The sequence below is a fragment of the Taudactylus pleione genome, unplaced genomic scaffold, assembly GCF_031769625.1.
Source record: "Taudactylus pleione unplaced genomic scaffold, aTauple2 ptg000352l, whole genome shotgun sequence".
Lineage (NCBI taxonomy): Eukaryota > Metazoa > Chordata > Amphibia > Anura > Myobatrachidae > Taudactylus > Taudactylus pleione.
Window position 1 is genome coordinate 6981326 of NW_028284753.1, and position 20169 is coordinate 7001494.

The window sequence follows — 20169 nt, forward strand, 5'->3', positions numbered from 1 at the left end:
CCCACAGGCCACTACTTTGCTTCATCCCAGCCTTCTAGGCTGTTGCTGGACTGAGCTTTTGGGTAACTATCCCTACACACCCTAACAATCTGCTGTTTTGTTGCATATTTTACTATTTTGACTCTTGGGTTGCACCACTACCCTAATTATAATGTGATTTTATTGTGAATTCAAGTTACCTAATCTGACACAATATTGGTAGTTTTTACTGTAAACACCAATTATGTTTTATCCGATGCTGAAATTACATCTATTGTGTTTTGTGCATTTGCTTTCCTGTCATATGGGTTTCTCTGTATCAGTAATGGTGTAGGTTGCAAGTTGTATCAGCTCTCTGCGAGGGTTGATTAGGCAGTGTCTCTGAGGAGCTAAGTGGATAAAATCCTTATCTCACTGTTGTGCTGCCTCTAACACAGTGACAAGATTGTGCTGCACATGTGCAGAACTATAGACAGCGGCCATCTTGGTAAGGGATTGAAGTCTCTCTGAAGGAACCTATATGGAGTATACACAGTAGTACTCTCCAGCTTCAACAATATAAGCCTGTCGTAAATATGACACACATGCTACTAAATCAGAGCTGGACATATCTTTTGAGCTCAGCATATTGACATAAATGTGCAATTCTTACACTTGGTGTAAATCTGGTGCATATTAGGTTGGTACAAGTTCGGATGCATTTTGTAATGAGAACATATGGACATAGACTTCACTATTTTTACCTGTAAAAATGGGGAATGGTAATCAATAAATTACCAATGAGGCGCTACCACGGAGTGTATAGATCCAATATTATAGTGAGCAGCTGTATATATAAGAGCATAGTCAGTCCTCACATAGAAATAATAATAGAAATAGGATAAAAAACATAGAAATAATAATAGAAATAGGATAAAAAATAAATGGAAACAGCGCTCTACAATATACAGTTGTTCTTGTAAAATACTGTTTCCATCTATTTTCTATACTATATGTACCTGTGACTTTTTTTTAGCCTTAATTATGGCATATTTCAGAACCTGAAACTGATTAATCTGGATAACATTTTCAAAAAATGGCAAAAAAGCATAAACACGTCTTAATTGTGCTGGTCTCTGAGCATGATGCTCTGCGTAATTAGTGTCCTGCATCTGATTACATGTCATGAATAAACTGGTGTAGTACTTGTGGGTTGCATGTAATGCCCCTGCCATAGTTATAGTTATGGAGTAGGTGAATATAAGCAAGGCAATACCTGGTCATGTCAGTTTTTTGGCATTAAAGGAATTTGTCTTTTTCCCCTCCCTGTTTTTAGGGGAGTGAAAAGGTTAACTAATGATTAGAGTGAGGGCATTAATATTATATATTCCATATGTATCTTGTGTATTTGTTACATTTGTTCCTATATTATATGATAAAGTGGTGCTATCTTATGAGACTTATTTATTGATCCTTGTTAAATTGATTTCACCTTGCTCTGCATGGGGAAGCTTTCGTCAGCATATCTTTTCTCTTGTGGGAGCTGCTTAGATAGATATGGGTAATGGTCTATCTTTCTTAGAAACACGGTTTTCTCCATTTGATAAATAGGCCCATTACTATGATATCATCATACAACACCCTACTGACACATACCAATTAACAATCCCTGGATAAATATTATATGATTAAACACATAGGATCCGTATAATTTATAATTTTAACTGACTGCTGGGAGTCCCTGCCGCCTGGTACCCTGAGGGATCCTCCTCATCCTCCCTACATCCCAACAAAATAACTACTAGGGACTCAGCGAGACTCCATATTCGTAACAATATTCTAATGCACATGGACGAATACATATGGACAATTACTTTCTTCCAATGTATACCATTTTAATCTTTGATAATACTTCTTTCATTTTATTATTTTTGTTCTGCATATACAGTACTTTGAAAAAGTTTTAGGCAGGTGTGGATAAAATGCTGCAAAGTAAGAATCCTTACAAAAATAGAAGTGTTAATAGTGTGATGAGAGGGGTTGTTTCTCACCTGAATTGCCCACATTCTTGTGGGATCAGCTCCCTCCAAGGGAGGCTGGAGTGAAGCCTGTGCGTTCTGCATTAACAGTGGAGGTATGGAATTCCAGGTTGTCACAGTGGGAGAGGAAAACAAGAGTGTAACATTCTGCAGCTTCAGTAGAATATTGAACTACTGGTTTTCCAGGTTGGTGCGGAGGTGCGCTCGCCCTATGGGTGTAATGCTGGAGTAATAGTGTGTTGTGGTCTTTTGTGTTCGATGTTGTTTGTGGAGTGATGGGGTGTAGGGAGGGAAGGCTTGAAGAAGGCAGAGCCCCTGCCGAAACGCGTTGGAGACCCCCTACATTCTGACACCACAGCCAGCTTACACCAGAACTCTTCATTCCTGCAGAGAACTCGGTCGAGCCTTGCTGCTTCCAGAACCCTCTCTACCCACCACCCGCAGGGCCGCGCTGGGCATCACACCTAGCAAAGCCCTTCGCACCCCTCTTGATCACCACTCCACCTGCTAGACCCAGGCGACCACGCACCACCCCCTGGGAGCAACCAACACCAGCTCCACTCACAGCTGTTCGTCCAGCAGCAATCCCTAAGCGATCCACACCAGCAGGCACCCACCAGGCAGCGGGAACAGAACGCCAGCAACGCAGTGCACCAAGCCCCACAGTGCACCAGCAAGCCACTACCACACACAGAGCTTCCTCCAACCGCTGACACCGCAGCAGCCATCCAACACCGCATCTGCAAAAGGAAACTAACACCAGCTACCAGCAGCCCAAGCCTTTTTCATCAACAAATACTACCGGTAGGTAAGTGACTACGAGACTTATACCCCTGCGCGGGATGCCGCCAGGGTGTACATCCACAACCGCCAGACCCGCTGCCAACCCACCACTCCCCTCCCCCGAGACATCCTAAGACTGTTGACCAAAGGTCCAGCAGGGGTAACGTGCCGGTCTATTGAACTGCATGGAAAGGAGCCCCCTAAAAGGGTCCACTCACCTCCCCAGTCTCCACCCACACATACCCCCAAGTGGATCGCTCACCCCACCTGGGTGCCTGGGACCGAACAGGATTAGTACTGTTTTTTTCCAATAAACCCTTTGGCCCCCATTTCTGCCTCTGTCTTCATTTCCTCACCCACCACCTCCAGTCCATTAGACCCCCTTCCCTCCCTACACCCCATCACTCCACAAACAACATCGAACACAAAAGACCACAACACACTATTACTCCAGCATTACACCCATAGGGCGAGCGCACCCTCCGCACCCTCTACCCCATTATATCGTTACACAGGACCCGTTACTCCTGCTTTTAGGAAGGTGCAGCACCCCGACACAAACAATACATCTCACATCCCATCTGCCCATACAGCAGAGCGCAGTTCTAACCCATCATTTGTGGTTTTCCAGGTTGCTCAGAGCCTGCAGGAAGTCAGCAGAACAGGAAGAGTTTAAAACTCTCATCTGCTTGATGCTCTTGGCACTGATGCTTTACTAGCGGCCAGTTAGTAGAGAGAGTGTTGTAGTGCCAGGGACCAAGGGCTATGCTGGGAGAGCATGGCCGATTGTGACTGCAAGCACTGCTGACTATTAAGCAGGAGGAGTGCTGGGACCTTTTGTGTTTATTTATTTTCTTTATGTGCCTTTGTTTTCAGGCCTAAACCTGAGTATGCTAAAGTGCAGTGTCTGCTGCCATTAAAGACATTGCTTTACCGAGTACCTGCCTGTATAATGTAATACCCCGTGCTACATTAGTTTATTTTTATTAATTTAACAAAATGCAAAGTGATTGAACAGAAGAGAAATCTAAATCAAATCAATATTTGGTGTGACTACTCTTTGCCTTCAAAATACCATTGATTCTTCTAGGTACACTTTTTGAAGGAACTCGGCAGGAGAACTAACCACAGATCTTCTGTGGATGTAGGATTGCTGAAATCCTTCTGTCTCTTCATGTAATCCCAGACAGACTTGATGATGTTGAGATCATGGCTCTGTGTGGGCCATATTATCACTTCCAGGTCTCCTTGTTCTTCTTTACAATGAAGATAGCTCTTAATGACATTGGCTGTATGTTTGGGGTCATTGTCCTGCTGCATAAATAAATTTGGAGGCAATCAGACGCCTCCCTGATGCTATTGCATAATGGATAAGTACCTGAATGTATATCTCAGCATTGAGGACACCATTAATCCTGACCAAATTCCCAACTCCATTTGCTGAAATACAGCCCCAAACTTGCAAAGAACCTCCACCATGTTTACTGTTGCCTGTAGACACTCATTATTGTATTCCTTTTTCAATATTAAATAAATAAAAGTTAAAAGTTATGTATTATTGTTACTAATTCCTAATTGAGTGCATCCACAAACAACTAGTTACTTTTCTCCTCCTTCTTGTGGGCATATCTAACATTAACCAGTTGGATAGCACCAAGCCCTACTTCAATAGCCATACCATATTAATAGTCTTGAGAGATACATACATATTAAAATGGATCCTTCCTTCCTACCTCTTATCCCTAAGAGGTTCAGACTCCATGAGTTTATTATCTATAATGATTTGTATAGGTAGGTGAAGGAAGAAATTGTTACAATGAAATGATTGTGAATAGCAAGCCACTGCCAGGGCTGGATTAGCAATGGGGTTTGTGTAGCTACAGCTCCAGGCACCCCATGAAAATAAACCCACAATATCTGCTGCAAGTTGCCAAATAACAGGGATTCCTCTGGACAGTCTGGAAATTAAAAGATTCATCCAGAGGGCTGTTAATCTTGAATGAGCAGTGCAATGTGTCTAGCATCTAAAATCCTAATGCGGGTGGCACTGGCAATATCAGGTAGTGCACCCACTCGCCCTGCTGCTGTCACAAGCGTGGAATTTAGGAGCTGTGTTCCCGGACTGGGCCTTGGATCTGTATTGTTTGGCGCAGACGCTCGCTGGAGGAGGCTTGGCTTAATGAAGTTTCTCCGCATGAGAGGGTGCAGCGGACTGACAGGGGTTTGAGGAATGCGGCAGTAACGAGATAGCTAGGAAGCTGCGTGGAGCAGCTGGATAGCTTAGGGTAGACATTGGTAGCTGAGTGGCTATGTGGAGCGGCTGGATAGCAGTGGGTAGACGTAGGTAGCTGAGTGGCTACGTAGAGCGGCTGGATAGCCGTGGGTAGACGTTGGTAGCTGAGTGGCTACGTGGAGCGGCTGGATAGCCGTGGGTAGACGTTGGTAGCTGAGAGGCTACGTGGAGCGGCTGGATAGCCGTGGGTAGACGTTGGTAGCTGAGTGGCTAAGTGGAGCGGCTGGATAGCTGTGGGTAGACGTTGGTAGCTGAGAGGCTACGTGGAGCGGCTGGATAGCCGTGGGTAGACGTTGGCAGCTGAATGGCTACGTGGAGCGGCTGGATAGCCGTGGGTAGACGTTGGCAGCTGAGTGGCTATGTGGAGCGGCTGGATAGCCGTGGGTAGACGTTGGTAGCTGAGTGGCTACGTGGAGCGGCTGGATAGCCGTGGGTAGACGTTGGTAGCTGAGCGGCTACGTGGAGCGGCTGGATAGCCGTGGGTAGACGTTGGTAGCTGAGCGGCTACGTGGAGCGGCTGGATAGCCGTGGGTAGGCGTTGGTAGCTGAGCGGCTACGTGGAGCGGCTGGATAGCCGTGGGTAGACGTTGGTAGCTGAGTGGCTACGTGGAGCGGCTGGATAGCTGTGGGTAGACGTTGGTAGCTGAGCGGCTACGTGGAGCAGCTGGAGCGCAGTGGGAAGGCTACTTAGCTAAACTAAGAAACTAGTTGCACTGGCAACTTGTGTGAGCATTGGGGATCCTTTTATAGTGGACACTGGGAGCTGACATGCTGAGAGAGAAGGAGAAGGCTCCTCATTGGTGGAAGTGGGGTCACATGGGCAATCCAAGATGGCCGCGCCCATGGACCGGAGGACAGCGCTTCCTGGAGGTAGTCAGCGGGGACCAGCCGTGAGCAGGAGCTGGCGTGGGAGCAGCACAGCAGCGGGACCCTCCAGAGGACAGCAGCGTACAGCGCGGGAGCCGGAAGACAGCTCGGGTCAGCGCCCGCACAGGTAAGCGACGGGGTCTGATTCTGGGGTCTCCAGGCCCGCGTGTGACAGTACCCCCTTCTTCAAGAGTGGCCACCGGACACTTCCTTGGTTTATGAGGAAATTTCACATGGAACGCTTTGACCAGACGGGGTGCATGGACATCGGAGGCATTTATCCAGATTCGTTCCTCCGGACCATAATTCTTCCAGTCGATAAGGTATTGAAGACGGTTGTATCGACAACGGGAATCTAAGATTCTGTCAACTTCGAACTCCTCTCCCTGCTGTGTTTGAACACTAGAAGCTTTAGGCAGGACCTTCTGAAATCGGTTTAAGACTAGTGGTTTTAAAAGAGAAATATGGAAGGAACTTGGAATGCGAAGAAATGGAGGAAGCTTTAACTTGTAAGCCACAGGATTCAGGACTTTGATGATTGGGAATGGACCAATGAACCGCGGAGAAAATTGGAATCGCTCGTCTTTGGCGGTCAGCAAATCTCTTGTACCGGGCTGATGTTTTAGTCAGAGAGGAACGAACCTTTTCCCAGATGTTGGAGAATCGTTGAAGGGACATTTTGGCCGCAGGCACATCTAATGTGGGAAGAAGAGGGAAATCTGGCACTCGAGGATGTTGACCAAAAACTGTAAAAAAAGGAGTTGAGCTGGTGGATGTGTGATAATGATTATTGTGGGCAAATTCGGCCCAAGGAAGAAGTTCAATCCAGTCATCTTGGGAGGAGGAGACAAAAGTGCGCAGGAACTGTTCAAGGTCTTGATTGACCCTTTCGGTCTGACCGTTGGTCTGGGGATGATAAGCGGTAGAAAATGTGAGTTTTACCTGAAGGGCTGAGCAGAGTGACCTCCAGAACTTCGCTACGAACTGTACTCCCCTGTCGGAGATGATCTCTTGAGGAAGGCCGTGGAGCTTGAAGATCTCTTTTATAAAGCTCTGGGCGAGTAGAGGTGCAGATGGAAGCCCAGTAAGTGGTACGAAATGAGCCATTTTAGAAAAACGATCCACGATAACCCAAATTGTGTTGTGGCCCCGAGATGGAGGAAGATCAGAGATGAAATCCATAGATAGGTGAGTCCATGGCTTAGATGGAATTGCAAGAGGTTGGAGTTGACCGTGTGGAACCCGCCGAGGTATCTTGTGTTGGGCACATTTGATGCATGAAGACATATAAGACCTGACGTCCTTTTTCATCGAAGACCACCAATAGGACCGCTGGATAAATTCTAGGGTTTTATCCATACCCAGGTGACCAGAGAACCGGGAAGCTTGAGCCCAATGCAGTAACCTCTTGCGGAGTTCCGGAGCGACGAAAGTCTTCCCAACCGGGGGTATAGAAGATAGTTGAGTAGAGGCGAAGGAAGCGGAATTCAAGATTGGTTGGGGCTGCTCCATGGGTAGATCAGGGTTGCTCGTCATGGAACGGGAGAGTGCGTCGGCTTTGAGGTTTTGTGAACCGGGGCGATAGGAGACTTTGAAATTAAATCTGGAGAAAAACATTGCCCACCGGGCTTGACGAGGGTTCAAGCAATTTGCAGATTTAAGATAAAGGAGGTTCTTATGGTCAGTAAAAATGGTAATGGGGTAATGAGCTCCTTCTAGAAGATATCGCCATTCTTCGAGGGCTAGTTTCATGGCGAGTAACTCTTGATCTCCAATGGTGTAGTTCTTCTCTGCAGGCAAAAACTTCCGGGAAAAGAAACCACAGGGATGAAGTTTTTCATCTTTAAATCGCTGGGAGAGCACTGCACCGACACCTTCAGAGGATGCGTCCACCTCCAGGATAAAGGGCCGGGTGGAGTCTGGTTGCTTTAAGATGGGAGCGGAGATGAAGGCTTGCTTAAGAAGTTGAAATGCAGAGGTAGCTTTGACGGGCCATATAGTTGGATCTGCTCCCTTGCGGGTGAGGGCTGTAATCGGAGCTACCAGAGTCGAGAAACCTTTTACAAACATGCGATAGTAATTGGCAAATCCTAGGAATCTTTGTATGGATTTTAAGGAAGAAGGAAGAGACCAATCAAGAATGGCTTGTAGTTTTGACGAATCCATTTGAAGGCCTGTTCCGGAGATAATGTATCCCAGGAATGGTACACTTGAGACCTCAAACAGACACTTCTCTAATTTGCAAAACAGTTGATTGGACCGCAACCTCAGAAGGACTTGTTTGACCTGGTCTCGATGAGTTTGGAGGTCTTGAGAAAAAATCAAAATGTCGTCTAAGTAAACGACCACACACTTGTACAAGAGGTCCCGGAAGATTTCATTGACGAAAAACTGGAAGACGGCCGGAGCATTACAGAGGCCGAAGGGCATAACGAGATACTCGTAGTTCCCATCCCTGGTGTTGAAGGCCGTTTTCCATTCATCGCCTGGACGGATACGAATTAAATTATAGGCTCCTCTTAGGTCGAGTTTGGAAAAAACTGTAGCTCCCTTGACTCTATCAAATAACTCTGTGATGAGAGGAAGAGGGTAGCGATTCTTAATAGTTATTTCATTAAGACCCCGGTAGTCAATAAACGGGCGCAAGCCACCATCTTTTTTTTTTACGAAGAAAAATCCAGCCCCTGCTGGAGACGTGGAAGGTCGAATGAAGCCTTTATTTAAGTTTTCCGTAATGTACTCCGACATGGCCTGAGTCTCAGGGAGAGATAGAGGATAGGTTCGGCCCCTAGGAGGATTCTTCCCGGGAATCAGATCTGTGGGACAGTCCCAATCACGATGGGGAGGTAACAGGTCTGCGCTCTGTTTGCAAAAGACGTCCTGAAACCCATCGTAGGCTTTGGGCAGGTCTGTAGAATCCCGTACAACGGAAGATCTGATAGGTATTACCCGCTGAAGGCAACCTTTGAAGCAATTGGAACCCCAGGAGATTATTTGCATGGTGGTCCAATTGATTTGAGGTGAATGTCTCTGTAGCCAGGGTAATCCGAGGACTAAAGAATGAGAGGCTTTGGGAATCACTAGGAAGGATAGTTGTTCGGAATGGAGCACCCCAATGGTAAGTTTAAGTGGTGTTGTACGATGGGTGATGGTTCCACTAGAAATGCGACTACCATCGATGGCGGTTAAAGTGATGACTCGAGGCAATGCTTCCATGGGGATTTGATGCTTCTGGACAAATTCAGTAGTGACAAAGTTCTCTGCCGCTCCGGAATCCAGGAGAACTAATACAGCTTTGGAACCTCGAGGACACTTTAAATGAGCCTGGATGGTGGAATCAGACTTCCTTTGTGATTCAATGGCAACTCCTAACTTAACCTCTCTTTCATAAGTTAGGAGGAGGCGTTTCCCGGACGAATGGGACAAGTTTTAACTAAATGTTGAGGAGATCCGCAGTACATACAGAGGTTCTGCCTCCGCCTTTTCTGACGCTCCTCAGCCGATAAATGAGAGCGGTTGACCTGCATGGGTTCTTCGCCCAGAGGAGGAGAGGGTAAGCGGGAAACTGGATGTGGCCTTCCACGATCAAATCTGCCTCTTTCCAAGGCACGCTCCCTGTGACGGAGATCCACCTGTTTGCAGAGGGAGATTAACCCATCCAAACTGGTTGGAAGGTCACGGGAAGCTAAGTCGTCTTTGAGCCTTTCAGAAAGGCCACTCCAGAAGGCAGCGATGAGGGCATCCTCGTTCCAATTGACTTATGAAGCCAGAGTCTGGAACTGAACTACGTATTGGCCGACGGTCCTGCTGCCCTGACGGAGGCGTAGAATATCAGCTGATGCGGAGGTGGTTCTTCCGGGTTCATCAAAGATTTTGCGAAATGTAGCAACAAATTCGGGGTAGTTGGAGAGCAGGGGATCCGACTTCTCCCAAAGGGGCGAGACCCAATCGAGTGCTTGGCCAGAGAGTAGAGAGATGATATATGCCACCCTGGTTCTGGCCGTCGGAAAGTTGGCGGATTGTAGCTCGAATTGGATTTCGCATTGATTTAAAAAACCCCTGCATAATTTGGGGTTGCCATCGAACTTGCTCGGAGGGGAGAGCTGAAGATGAGCGGGAGGTAGAACCGGAGGAGCAGGTGACACCACAGGAGGAGAGGCGGCTTGGGAGCCAGCGGGAGCGGGATGAGCCAGTAAGGACTGGATGTTGTCCAGGCGTGACGACATATCTTGGATAAATTGGATCAGCTGAGCCTGAGAGGTCTCCTGTCGTTCCAGACGGGATAGTACATCCTGCGAGGCTTCTATCCCAGATCCTTGACCACTTGCCGAGTCCATCGGGCCAGTGCAAACGGTCACAAGCGTGGAATTTAGGAGCTGTGTTCCCGGACTGGGCCTTGGATCTGTATTGTTTGGCGCAGACGCTCGCTGGAGGAGGCTTGGCTTAATGAAGTTTCTCCGCATGAGAGGGTGCAGCGGACTGACAGGGGTTTGAGGAATGCGGCAGTAACGAGATAGCTAGGAAGCTGCGTGGAGCGGCTGGATAGCCTAGGGTAGACGTTGGTAGCTGAGTGGCTATGTGGAGCGGCTGGATAGCAGTGGGTAGACGTAGGTAGCTGAGTGGCTACGTAGAGCGGCTGGATAGCCGTGGGTAGACGTTGGTAGCTGAGTGGCTACGTAGAGCGGCTGGATAGCCGTGGGTAGACGTTGGTAGCTGAGAGGCTACGTGGAGCGGCTGGATAGCCGTGGGTAGACGTTGGTAGCTGAGTGGCTACGTGGAGCGGCTGGATAGCCGTGGGTAGACGTTGGTAGCTGAGAGGCTACGTGGAGCAGCTGGATAGCAGTGGGTAGACGTTGGCAGCTGAATGGCTACGTGGAGCGGCTGGATAGCCGTGGGTAGACGTTGGCAGCTGAGTGGCTATGTGGAGCGGCTGGATAGCCGTGGGTAGACGTTGGTAGCTGAGTGGCTACGTGGAGCGGCTGGATAGCCGTGGGTAGACGTTGGTAGCTGAGAGGCTACGTGGAGCGGCTGGATAGCCGTGGGTAGACGTTGGTAGCTGAGCGGCTACGTGGAGCGGCTGGATAGCCGTGGGTAGACGTTGGTAGCTGAGCGGCTACGTGGAGCGGCTGGATAGCCGTGGGTAGACGTTGGTAGCTGAGCGGCTACGTGGAGCGGCTGGATAGCCGTGGGTAGACGTTGGTAGCTGAGCGGCTACGTGGAGCGGCTGGATAGCCGTGGGTAGGCGTTGGTAGCTGAGCGGCTACGTGGAGCGGCTGGATAGCCGTGGGTAGACGTTGGTAGCTGAGTGGCTACGAGGAGCGGCTGGATAGCCATGGGTAGACATTGGTAGCTGAGCCGGTGTGGGAGCAGCACAGCAGCGGGACCCTCCAGAGGACAGCAGCGTACAGCGCGGGAGCCGGAAGACAGCGCGGGTCAGCGCCCGCACAGGTAAGCGACGGGGTCTGATTCTGGGGTCTCCAGGCCCGCGTGTGACAGCTGCCCATCTCCACTGATGCTCACAGTCTGATGTGCTCTCATGCCATGGCTGGCCCCTCCTCCAGGACCAGCCACCCATGAGCTGCTCTGCTGCATGGAAGAGTGAGACATACCAAGTAGTTCTTCTCATCCCCAGAACTAGGCCCACCCCCTTCCTGCTCCTCTACTCAGCTGCCTTCCTCTCTTCTTCTACTTCTCCTATACCAATCTTCAGGCATGCCCTGCCTTCCTGCTCCTCTACCCAGCTACATCTCTCTCTTCTTCTACTCCTTCCCCTCCAGGACCAAGCCCGATACTTCTTCCTCCATTTCCTGCCTGAGACTTCCTCCCTTTATTCTACTCCAATGCTACTCCACATAAAGAGACCACAGTAAAAAGACAAAGATCTTCCTTAATGATAAGTGCCTGTTATCATTAATGTTATCTGTAGGGGGTGGGGTGGGTTAGTGCATGAATGTAATGCAGTATGTGGAGTAGGTAGGTAGTTCAGTGATGTAGAGTGGAGTGATAAAAAAAAAATGTAAAGCAATATTCCAATACTGGTTGTTTCGCCAGTCTTTGAGGTTGAGAAAAGCGTCGGTGGTATAGAAATATTGCTCTAAAAATTTTTTTTTTCCTCTGAACCACTGTTAATTGTGTGCATAGCCATCATTCTGATAATCACAAGTCTCTTGGTAGTGGTACACCACCAGGACAATACACCACCAGGACAATACAGCCGCAATACACGTGCTTTCACTACAGGAACAGTGAATGGCTGCATATAATACCTCAGAGCATAAGGCAGGTGCTGGTTTAAATTTATCATGGTCTGGACCGGTTACAGCTAATACAGGTAGCTCACATCTACCCACCTGATAAACACTAATAACAGGTACTATAAGCACTCTATACAAGGAACTGCTCCCGGACAGAACATAAGATTCAGGTCTGTACAATTTCAATCCAAACCTATTTGATATTATGTACAGAAGCAACATAAAAATACTTATTTCACTGGGATTCAACAAAACATACTGACTTTGTTGTTCAAATAGAATCCAGTTTTTTCTTCAACAGTAGGCGGATTGTTTAATATAATGTTATCCCTGATGTAAGGATATCGCATTGACTGTCTTTATTTAAAACGACATTCTGTGGAAGGTGAAAGAGGATTCTCTCACAAATAGTAGCTACTGCATTAATACAGTTTCAATGTGAGGAGTTACAAAGTTACTATCAGTCCTAAACAGACCACAAACAGTAATACAGCGAACAGTATACTGCGTTTCATTGAGACTTAACTGGGTGACATTTTTAATTTTAATTTGAAAACTTTTTTCTTTTTTTCAACTATAATATTTTTTATATAATTTTCGATAGGCACATATGCTTAATTAATTATTTTTAACAGTGGTAACAGAGGCATATAATACTTTTTATATATTGATTCATTACTTAATAATTATTATGTATTATTGCGACTTAAATTCATTAGATGTGCAATATAAATGAAACTTATTTTTATATTTTATGTTTACCATTTTTTCTGCGCTACCTCTATCTGTTATTCTTTTTCAGTAATATATTGTGTATGGATGTAGTGTTGGGAGGTACATAGTGATGAAGTTTGAAGGCAGTGCAGGCATATAGGGGGTCATGCAGACCAGGTCGTTAGCGCCGATGCGCTCGGACCGGGTCGATGGCCCCCCACAGAGCATGCGCACGACGGCGCCGTCGTGCGCATGCGTGAGACCCGCTATGACCGACAGCGCCGGTCGTAGCGGGTCTCGATCCAAAGGGGGCGAGCTGTCAATGTTGATTGACAGCTTGCCCCGTTTGGAAGGCGGGCCTGGGGGGTGGCAGCCCAAACGGAGGCATTCCCATGGGAACGCCTGCCATTTGGGGGAGGCCCCACTGACATCACTAGTGATGTCAGTGGAGAGCTTCCAGCTCTGACAGAGCCAGAAGCTCTCCGGGGCTTACGACAAGTGAGACCCTACCCTAGGGTCTCATCGTAAGCCCCGATGGTCGCGATGGTCTTTGACCATCGCGACCATCACCGGAGCAGTCGTTAGAGCTGTGGGTGTTAACCCAGAGCCTAACGACCGAAACAGAGGCGGGCGGTCAGGATGCAAGCGGCCGCCCAGTTTCTGAGCGACCGCTTGCATCCTCCGACCGCCTCTCAATGAGGCCCATAGTGTGGTAAGTTAGTGTAGTGATGTAGTATGGGGGGTAGTGCAGTGCATGGGTGTAGTGTTGGGAGGTACCATGGTGATGAAGTATGGGGAGGTTGTTTTAGGAAGGTAGTGCAGTAATATATTGTGTATGGATGTAGTGTTGGGAGGTACATAGTGGTGAAGTTTGGAGGCAGTGCAGGGATATAGTGTGGAAAGTTAGTGTAGTGATGTAGTATGGGGGGGTAGTGCAGTGCATGGGTGTAGTGTTGGGAGGTACCATGGTGATGAAGTATGGGGAGGTTGTTTTAGGAAGGTAGTGCAGTAATATAGTGTGGGTTGTAGTGTGGGGAGGTAAAATAGTCATGTAGTGTGGGGAGGTGGTGCAGTAATATAGTGTGCCACCACACTGCACCTGCCCACCCAGGAGAACTTCTCTGCAGTACTGATCACATCCCCTGCGGAATCACACAATAGGCCCAGGATAAATTTGAGCCCATGTTGACCTTAATCTGGGACTGGCCACTGCTTATCACTGGCTGATGCTAAGCGACTGAGACATTTATCATTATGCACTGCAGCTGACATGACCCCACACAGATTTTCACTACACACTCCTGCATGGGGCAGTCTCTGATTGGGTCACTGTGAATTAAAAGGCAATCAGGACTTGGCCTCATTGCCAGTAATATATTCTGCCTCAGTTGTGCATCCATGGTCCAAGATGCTATTGTATCAATCTGCTCTCCAGTTGTGAACTCTGGGGGTCATTCAGACCCACTCGCGAGCGGCAGTACGCTCGCAAGTGGGTCGATGTTCCCCACTACGCATGCGCATGACGGAGGGAGCTCCGTCGTGCGCCTGTGCGAGACCCGACGAGCGAAGGACTTTCCTTCGCTCGGAGTGTCTCATCAAAGGGGGCATGCTGTCGATGGTGACTGACAGCACGCCCCCTTTGGTGGGCGTGCCGGGGGCGTGCCTGCCAGACGGAGGCGTTCCCAAGGGAACGCCTACCATCTGAAGCCGGCCCCACTGACATCACTAGTGATGTCAGTGGGAGTGATTTTGGCTCTGATAGAGCCAAAATCACTGCTGGCCTTGCGGTTGAGAAACTCAACCGCAGGCTTTTACTCGCAGTTCCGATGGTCGCGATGGTCAAGACCATCGCGAGCATCATTTTGCACGCTCGTATATGCTGTGGGTGGTGACCCACAGCTATACAAGCGTCCAGGAGGACGCTCCATATTAATGGAGGTGGGCCCTGATTCAGAGCGAGCGCTCTGGTCAGAGCGTCCGGCTCTGAATCAGGGCCTCTGTTCTTTGTTTGCCACCTGGCTTGACCTTCAATCCATTTTAATTATGTACTCGGTTTTATACCTTTTGCACCTTGTTACACTATAAGGTTATCTTAACCGTTTCTCCAATATTGAGTTTACTGAATATTGTACATTATCCTAGTACTTTCTGGCTACAATTGGCATTTTGTTACTGTTTATAAGCGTTTCAATGTTTCCTGGTAGTTGTTACACTGTTCTATTAGATTCCTCTTATATGAAGCACATTACTACCACCTAAACTATTTATAAACTGTATTATACTGGCAGAAAGTATTGGAAAAGTATTTACTCTTTAGGTGTCCTGTTGGTATATGTTCAGGAAACTGGCGGACGCAATACCAACCGCCGGCTTCCCGACTGCTTAATCCCTGTGAGAGTTAAATGACAGGTGTCTAAATCTAGACGCCTGTCATTTTACCGGCGCCGGGAGACCAGCGCCCGGCATCCGATCGAAGGGATGCCAGGCGGCAAGCAAGGACAGCCACGGGGGGGGGAGGGTTAGGTTTATGGCTCCCGGGAGGACTTAGGGTTAGGCACCCCCCAGGAGGTTAGGGTCAGGCTAGGGGAAGGGGGGTTAGGGTTAGGCACCCCCGGGGGGAGGTTAGGGTTAGGCACCCCCCCGGGGGACTTAGGTCTAGGCGGCGGGGAAGGGGGGGTTAGGTTTAGGCACTTAGAGGGGGGATTAGGGTTAGGCACAGGGGGGGAGGTTAGGGTTAGGCACCCTAAAGGAGGGTTAGGGGGTAGAGTTAGGTTAGTTTATACTTACCTTTAGGACGATCGGGATTTCCTCCTCTGTCGGGCTGCCTCTGCCATGCGGCCGGCGGTAAATCATACCAAATGCGTCCTGTTATACTCACTCAAATATACTGTACAGCCTTAGATAAGTTGTTACTGTCCACGCTACAGTTCTCGTAGCATCAGAGAACCAGCAAGCTCATAAAGCTTTTTGGGAATGGCGGCCCTTATAGTTAAAGTCAACTGGCTCTAAGGATTTATCAAGGGCAGACTAGATGGGCCAAGTGGTTCTTATCTGCTGTCAAATTCTATGTTTCTATGTTTCACAGCAGGAAAACAAACAAATGTCTATAAGAATATTACTTCCCAGGAAAGTGTATACAAAGTTATGTTATGTTATGTTATGTTATGTTAAGTTATGTTATGTTATGTTATGTGATGTTATGTAAAGGATCATACTTGCAATAACTTATGTTAGAGAAATTGATGCACCCCTTAAACTCATTATTGATGTTCTTCCAGACCTATTATTAGTCTTTTGTATTACCACATGAAGGTAAGAAATGTGGAATTAATAAAATTATTAATGGCAGAACTCAATTTTTTGAGTTTTACTATTAATCAAATGGTTTATATTAAAGCAAACCTCACACTCCCAGCCGGTCACTGACATGTAGGAGCAGCAGCCAGCAGCACTACAGGAAGAGCTAGCCAGGATATCCCTCTGCTCTGTCTGATACATTCCCATTTGCTCTGCACATTTTAAGAAGTGGGGAGCTTAGAACCTGGACAGGTTATTCTAAATGGAGGGACACCTAGTGTGCCCAGGACTCTTCCACTAGCTCTATATTACATATGCCTAAATTATGATCTGCCACTGAGTCCTCAGTTCAGCGTGGTTTATTCAAAAATGTCAACAACTTCAAGATGGTCCATTAGGATCGGGATAGTGCTACTGTCAACTGATTAATTGAAATGGAATGTTTTGGTCATTAGAAATAAACACAGAAGATATACTTGGATAAACACAAGGGAAGCAATTAACGAAAAGAGCATCTTTGCAACCATTATGCATGGGGTGGAACTAATATGCTTTGGGGTTGTGTGGCAGTTTGTAGCATAGGAAATATTGTCCAGGTGAAGGAGGAATGGATTGTACTAAATATCAACATATCCTGGACACTAATGTTCCTGAATATGTGAATAAATTGTAGCTGATAAGAAGTTGAATATTTTGGTAAGATATCAATCCAAAATCTAATTAACATTCAAGTATTAATGTGATGCAAAGATGAAAGTTTTGAGTTAGCATTAGTAGTTCCAAGTCTTGCTTAAATAATTAATGAAATCATGTGGGGAGATGCCAAACGTGGAGAGTGCAATAAATGTCTAAAGAAATCATAGACTCTTAGTTTAATGAACATTTGGAAGCATGTGTTACTATTGAGAAGCTGGTGTAGCAAGGGAGGCCGAGAGGAAGGGGATTACTGATTACTCTGGCCCAGGCTTGTTGGAGGGGCCCAGCGGGGGCCCAGATCAGCTGCAGAGGGGAACAAATGTCCACCTTAGCAGGGTAGTGCGGCACGCAGTATTTTCTTTTTTTCGGAGGTTGCTATGCCACGCCTCTTTGATGTGGTCACACCCCCCAGGCCCCGTTCAGCTCTCGGCAGCCCTGGGTGTAGAATCTGGTAATGGGGCCCTACAGCATGGGTAGCAGCTGCTTGGTCCTGTGTACAAACGGGGAACAAAAAAAACCTTAGGGCACTGATAAAAATTTGTAACCACAGATAATGTTGCAGCTACTTGAGTAAATATCTCTGACATTTACAGCACAAACTACCAAAACTAGGAAAAGGCACCTAAATTAAACCTACAGATTTATAATGAGTCAGAACCTTTACTATTTAATCAACATTAATAACTAATGGAATCAATCCACATATAATGCGCACAACATTAGTTCATTATAGAAACACAATATTGTGATCATCTAAAACAAAAAAACAAAACATAAAAATGCAGCCTAAGACGGGCCTTAGGCTATTCAAAATTAATGAGGAGCAACGATGAGCATAAATCTACAGAATATAAAGTAGAGAAACTTGAAAGTCTCAAATGACCAATTGAAATATAGTCTGGGGCAATTACCGGTACAGGGATCCTAATGGGGTAATAAACAGAGCCAGATAGTGATGTCCACATTTAGGAGTGTTCTCCAATCTCCATAGTGTTAATAGTGCTCTAATCCACCAAACAGATAAGCAATCCCCAGATAGTGATTGCCGGATGATGATAGACAGAACTCTCAGAAGGAATGGAGTGATCAGTATTCTTAAGCTGGGATACACTGGGCGATATATCGGCCATTCGATTTCATATATCGCTAGAGCGTCAGAGGGTGTTTACCCCCGATATGTCTGTGAACAACGTCGTTCACAGACATATCACATTGGCTGTGCAGCACAGCAGATGGCCAATATATCTGCAGATATATAGCGCATCTGCTGTTGTGTACAGACGACCTGCCAATCGCCTGTACACATGCCGCAGAGACGTGGCACGGATTGGCCTAGTGCTTACCCATCGGCCTAGTGTGTACCTAGCATAAGATGAACTTCAAACCTGGTCGGAGACAAACTAACAGCCATGCTTACAGTAACAGTATAAGGTATAGTCAGGCACACTGCTAGCAGCCTATGGAGGTACTGTATGAAGATAATCAGCCTACCACAATGAACTGATAAATGCGCAATGTGAGCTGCTGATGGTTGACAGCAACTCGATTGTAATTGAATCTACCCTTAGATATGTTTATTTATTACACCAGATAGACCAAAATTATCAGATTTAATATGTCTCAATATTGATTTTATTCTGATTTCTGTTTAATTTTAATGCTTTTTTCTTTATTTCAGGTACTTTGGTGCTGTCCGTATATAACTACCACTCAACTAGAGCCCTTGTATCCAGATCAGCTCTGGGAATTGTACTGATTATTTTAGCTCTGATTTTAGCACATACAGGTAAATTCAATTTTGTACAAATTAATTCCAACCTTAGTGGACCCTTGTCTGTCATTAGCATCCTGTGTCCAATAACTTCAACTTATGCTTTTACCATCTTTATTTATACACAAAATGTCTGCAATACTATTAAACCAAATGCTATTTAATGGCTAAACTAAAAGCTAGTATTGGCTAGGCACAGCCTGAAGGCCAGATTGGTGTGATGAAAACTGCATTAACACTTAGAGGTATATTTACTAAAGTGAGAGTTTTTAGAAGTGGAGATGTTGCCCATAGCAACCAATCAGATTATACTTAACATTTATCTAGCACCTTCTAGAAGATAATAGCTAGAATCTGATTGTTTGCTATGGGCAACATCTCCACTTCTAAAACCCCTCACTTTAGTAAATATACCCCTTAAGCTAAGTGATTGTGGCAAATACTATAACAGTTATTATAAGGATACAGGAACAGCATGTTTGTGAAGGCTCACGGCTGACGAGAGTATAATATACTTAGATTACTTCTACATCTGGTATATAGCAATATAGTAATAGATAGGAAATTAGAAATAAAGGGGCCTATTCATAGAGCAGTGAAAAGCTGAAAACAGAGCTTTTCACTGCTTTCATCAATTCACATAGGGGGTTACTGTGGAGAAGGTTTTTCTTCTCCAGCGGCACCACAGCTTTGTGTATGCATCCCCTCACCATACATTTGTATGGTGACTGCTATTCATAGAAGAACGGAAAGCTCAGTTTCTGTTCCTCTGGTGTGTACAGATTCGCCATCTCAGGATAGTGTAATCTGTGCTGCGCGATGAAAAGAGAAGGGAAGTTGAATACTTCCTGCTCTCTGCCCGGCACCTAGCGCTGGCTCCGCCACCTGTAGACCAGCGTCCTTTGCAGCAGGTCTGACGTGACTTGCTGCTCTCAGATACGTCACATGCGCAGTGGAAAGAAGACATATCGGGCTCTGTATTTACCGGCGGACGTTGCCGGACAGGTAAGTGTAAATGATGAATGGCTACAAAACTGTACTATATATCGCAATGATGTGATGCAATATATAGTGATATTTTTCAGGAGCCAGTTCATGTTTTACATGAATAGACCCCAATATCATTTTACTCAATTAGGGTCTCATTTAGAGATGGATGTAAGTATACTCACAAATATACTCACAAATATACTTAGAGATGGATGTAAGTATATTTGTGATTTGTAAATATTTCCATACTGCATTTGCACACCAATCTACATCCATATCTAGATTTGCGCAAAAAATTAGACTTGCGAACACTTTTGCCTGGAGATGCAAAATGGGGGCAGACACGTGTAATCTCAGTACAGTTAGACCATGCACATGTAGGTATAGCAAACCCCTTGAGATATGACCTAATTAGACTAATACCTTTTTTCCACCAGGTCCGACCTGGGTTTTTGGACATAGTTCCAACGCTGGTCAGACCCAGGTCAGACCCATTTACACTGCACC

General features: G+C 46.5%; 1 protein-coding gene across 3 annotated transcripts in view; it reads left to right on the top strand.

Annotated features, from left to right (window-relative positions):
• LOC148508642 (uncharacterized) overlaps positions 1 to 20169 on the top strand; it is a 153654-nt gene that overhangs the window by 28457 nt on the left and 105028 nt on the right. For all 3 annotated transcript variants that reach the window (XM_088444208.1, XM_088444209.1, XM_088444210.1), the window contains one exon: positions 18580 to 18687. In XM_088444208.1, coding sequence (XP_088300334.1) covers positions 18580 to 18687 — 108 coding nt within the window. The remainder of the gene's footprint in view (positions 1 to 18579; positions 18688 to 20169) is intronic.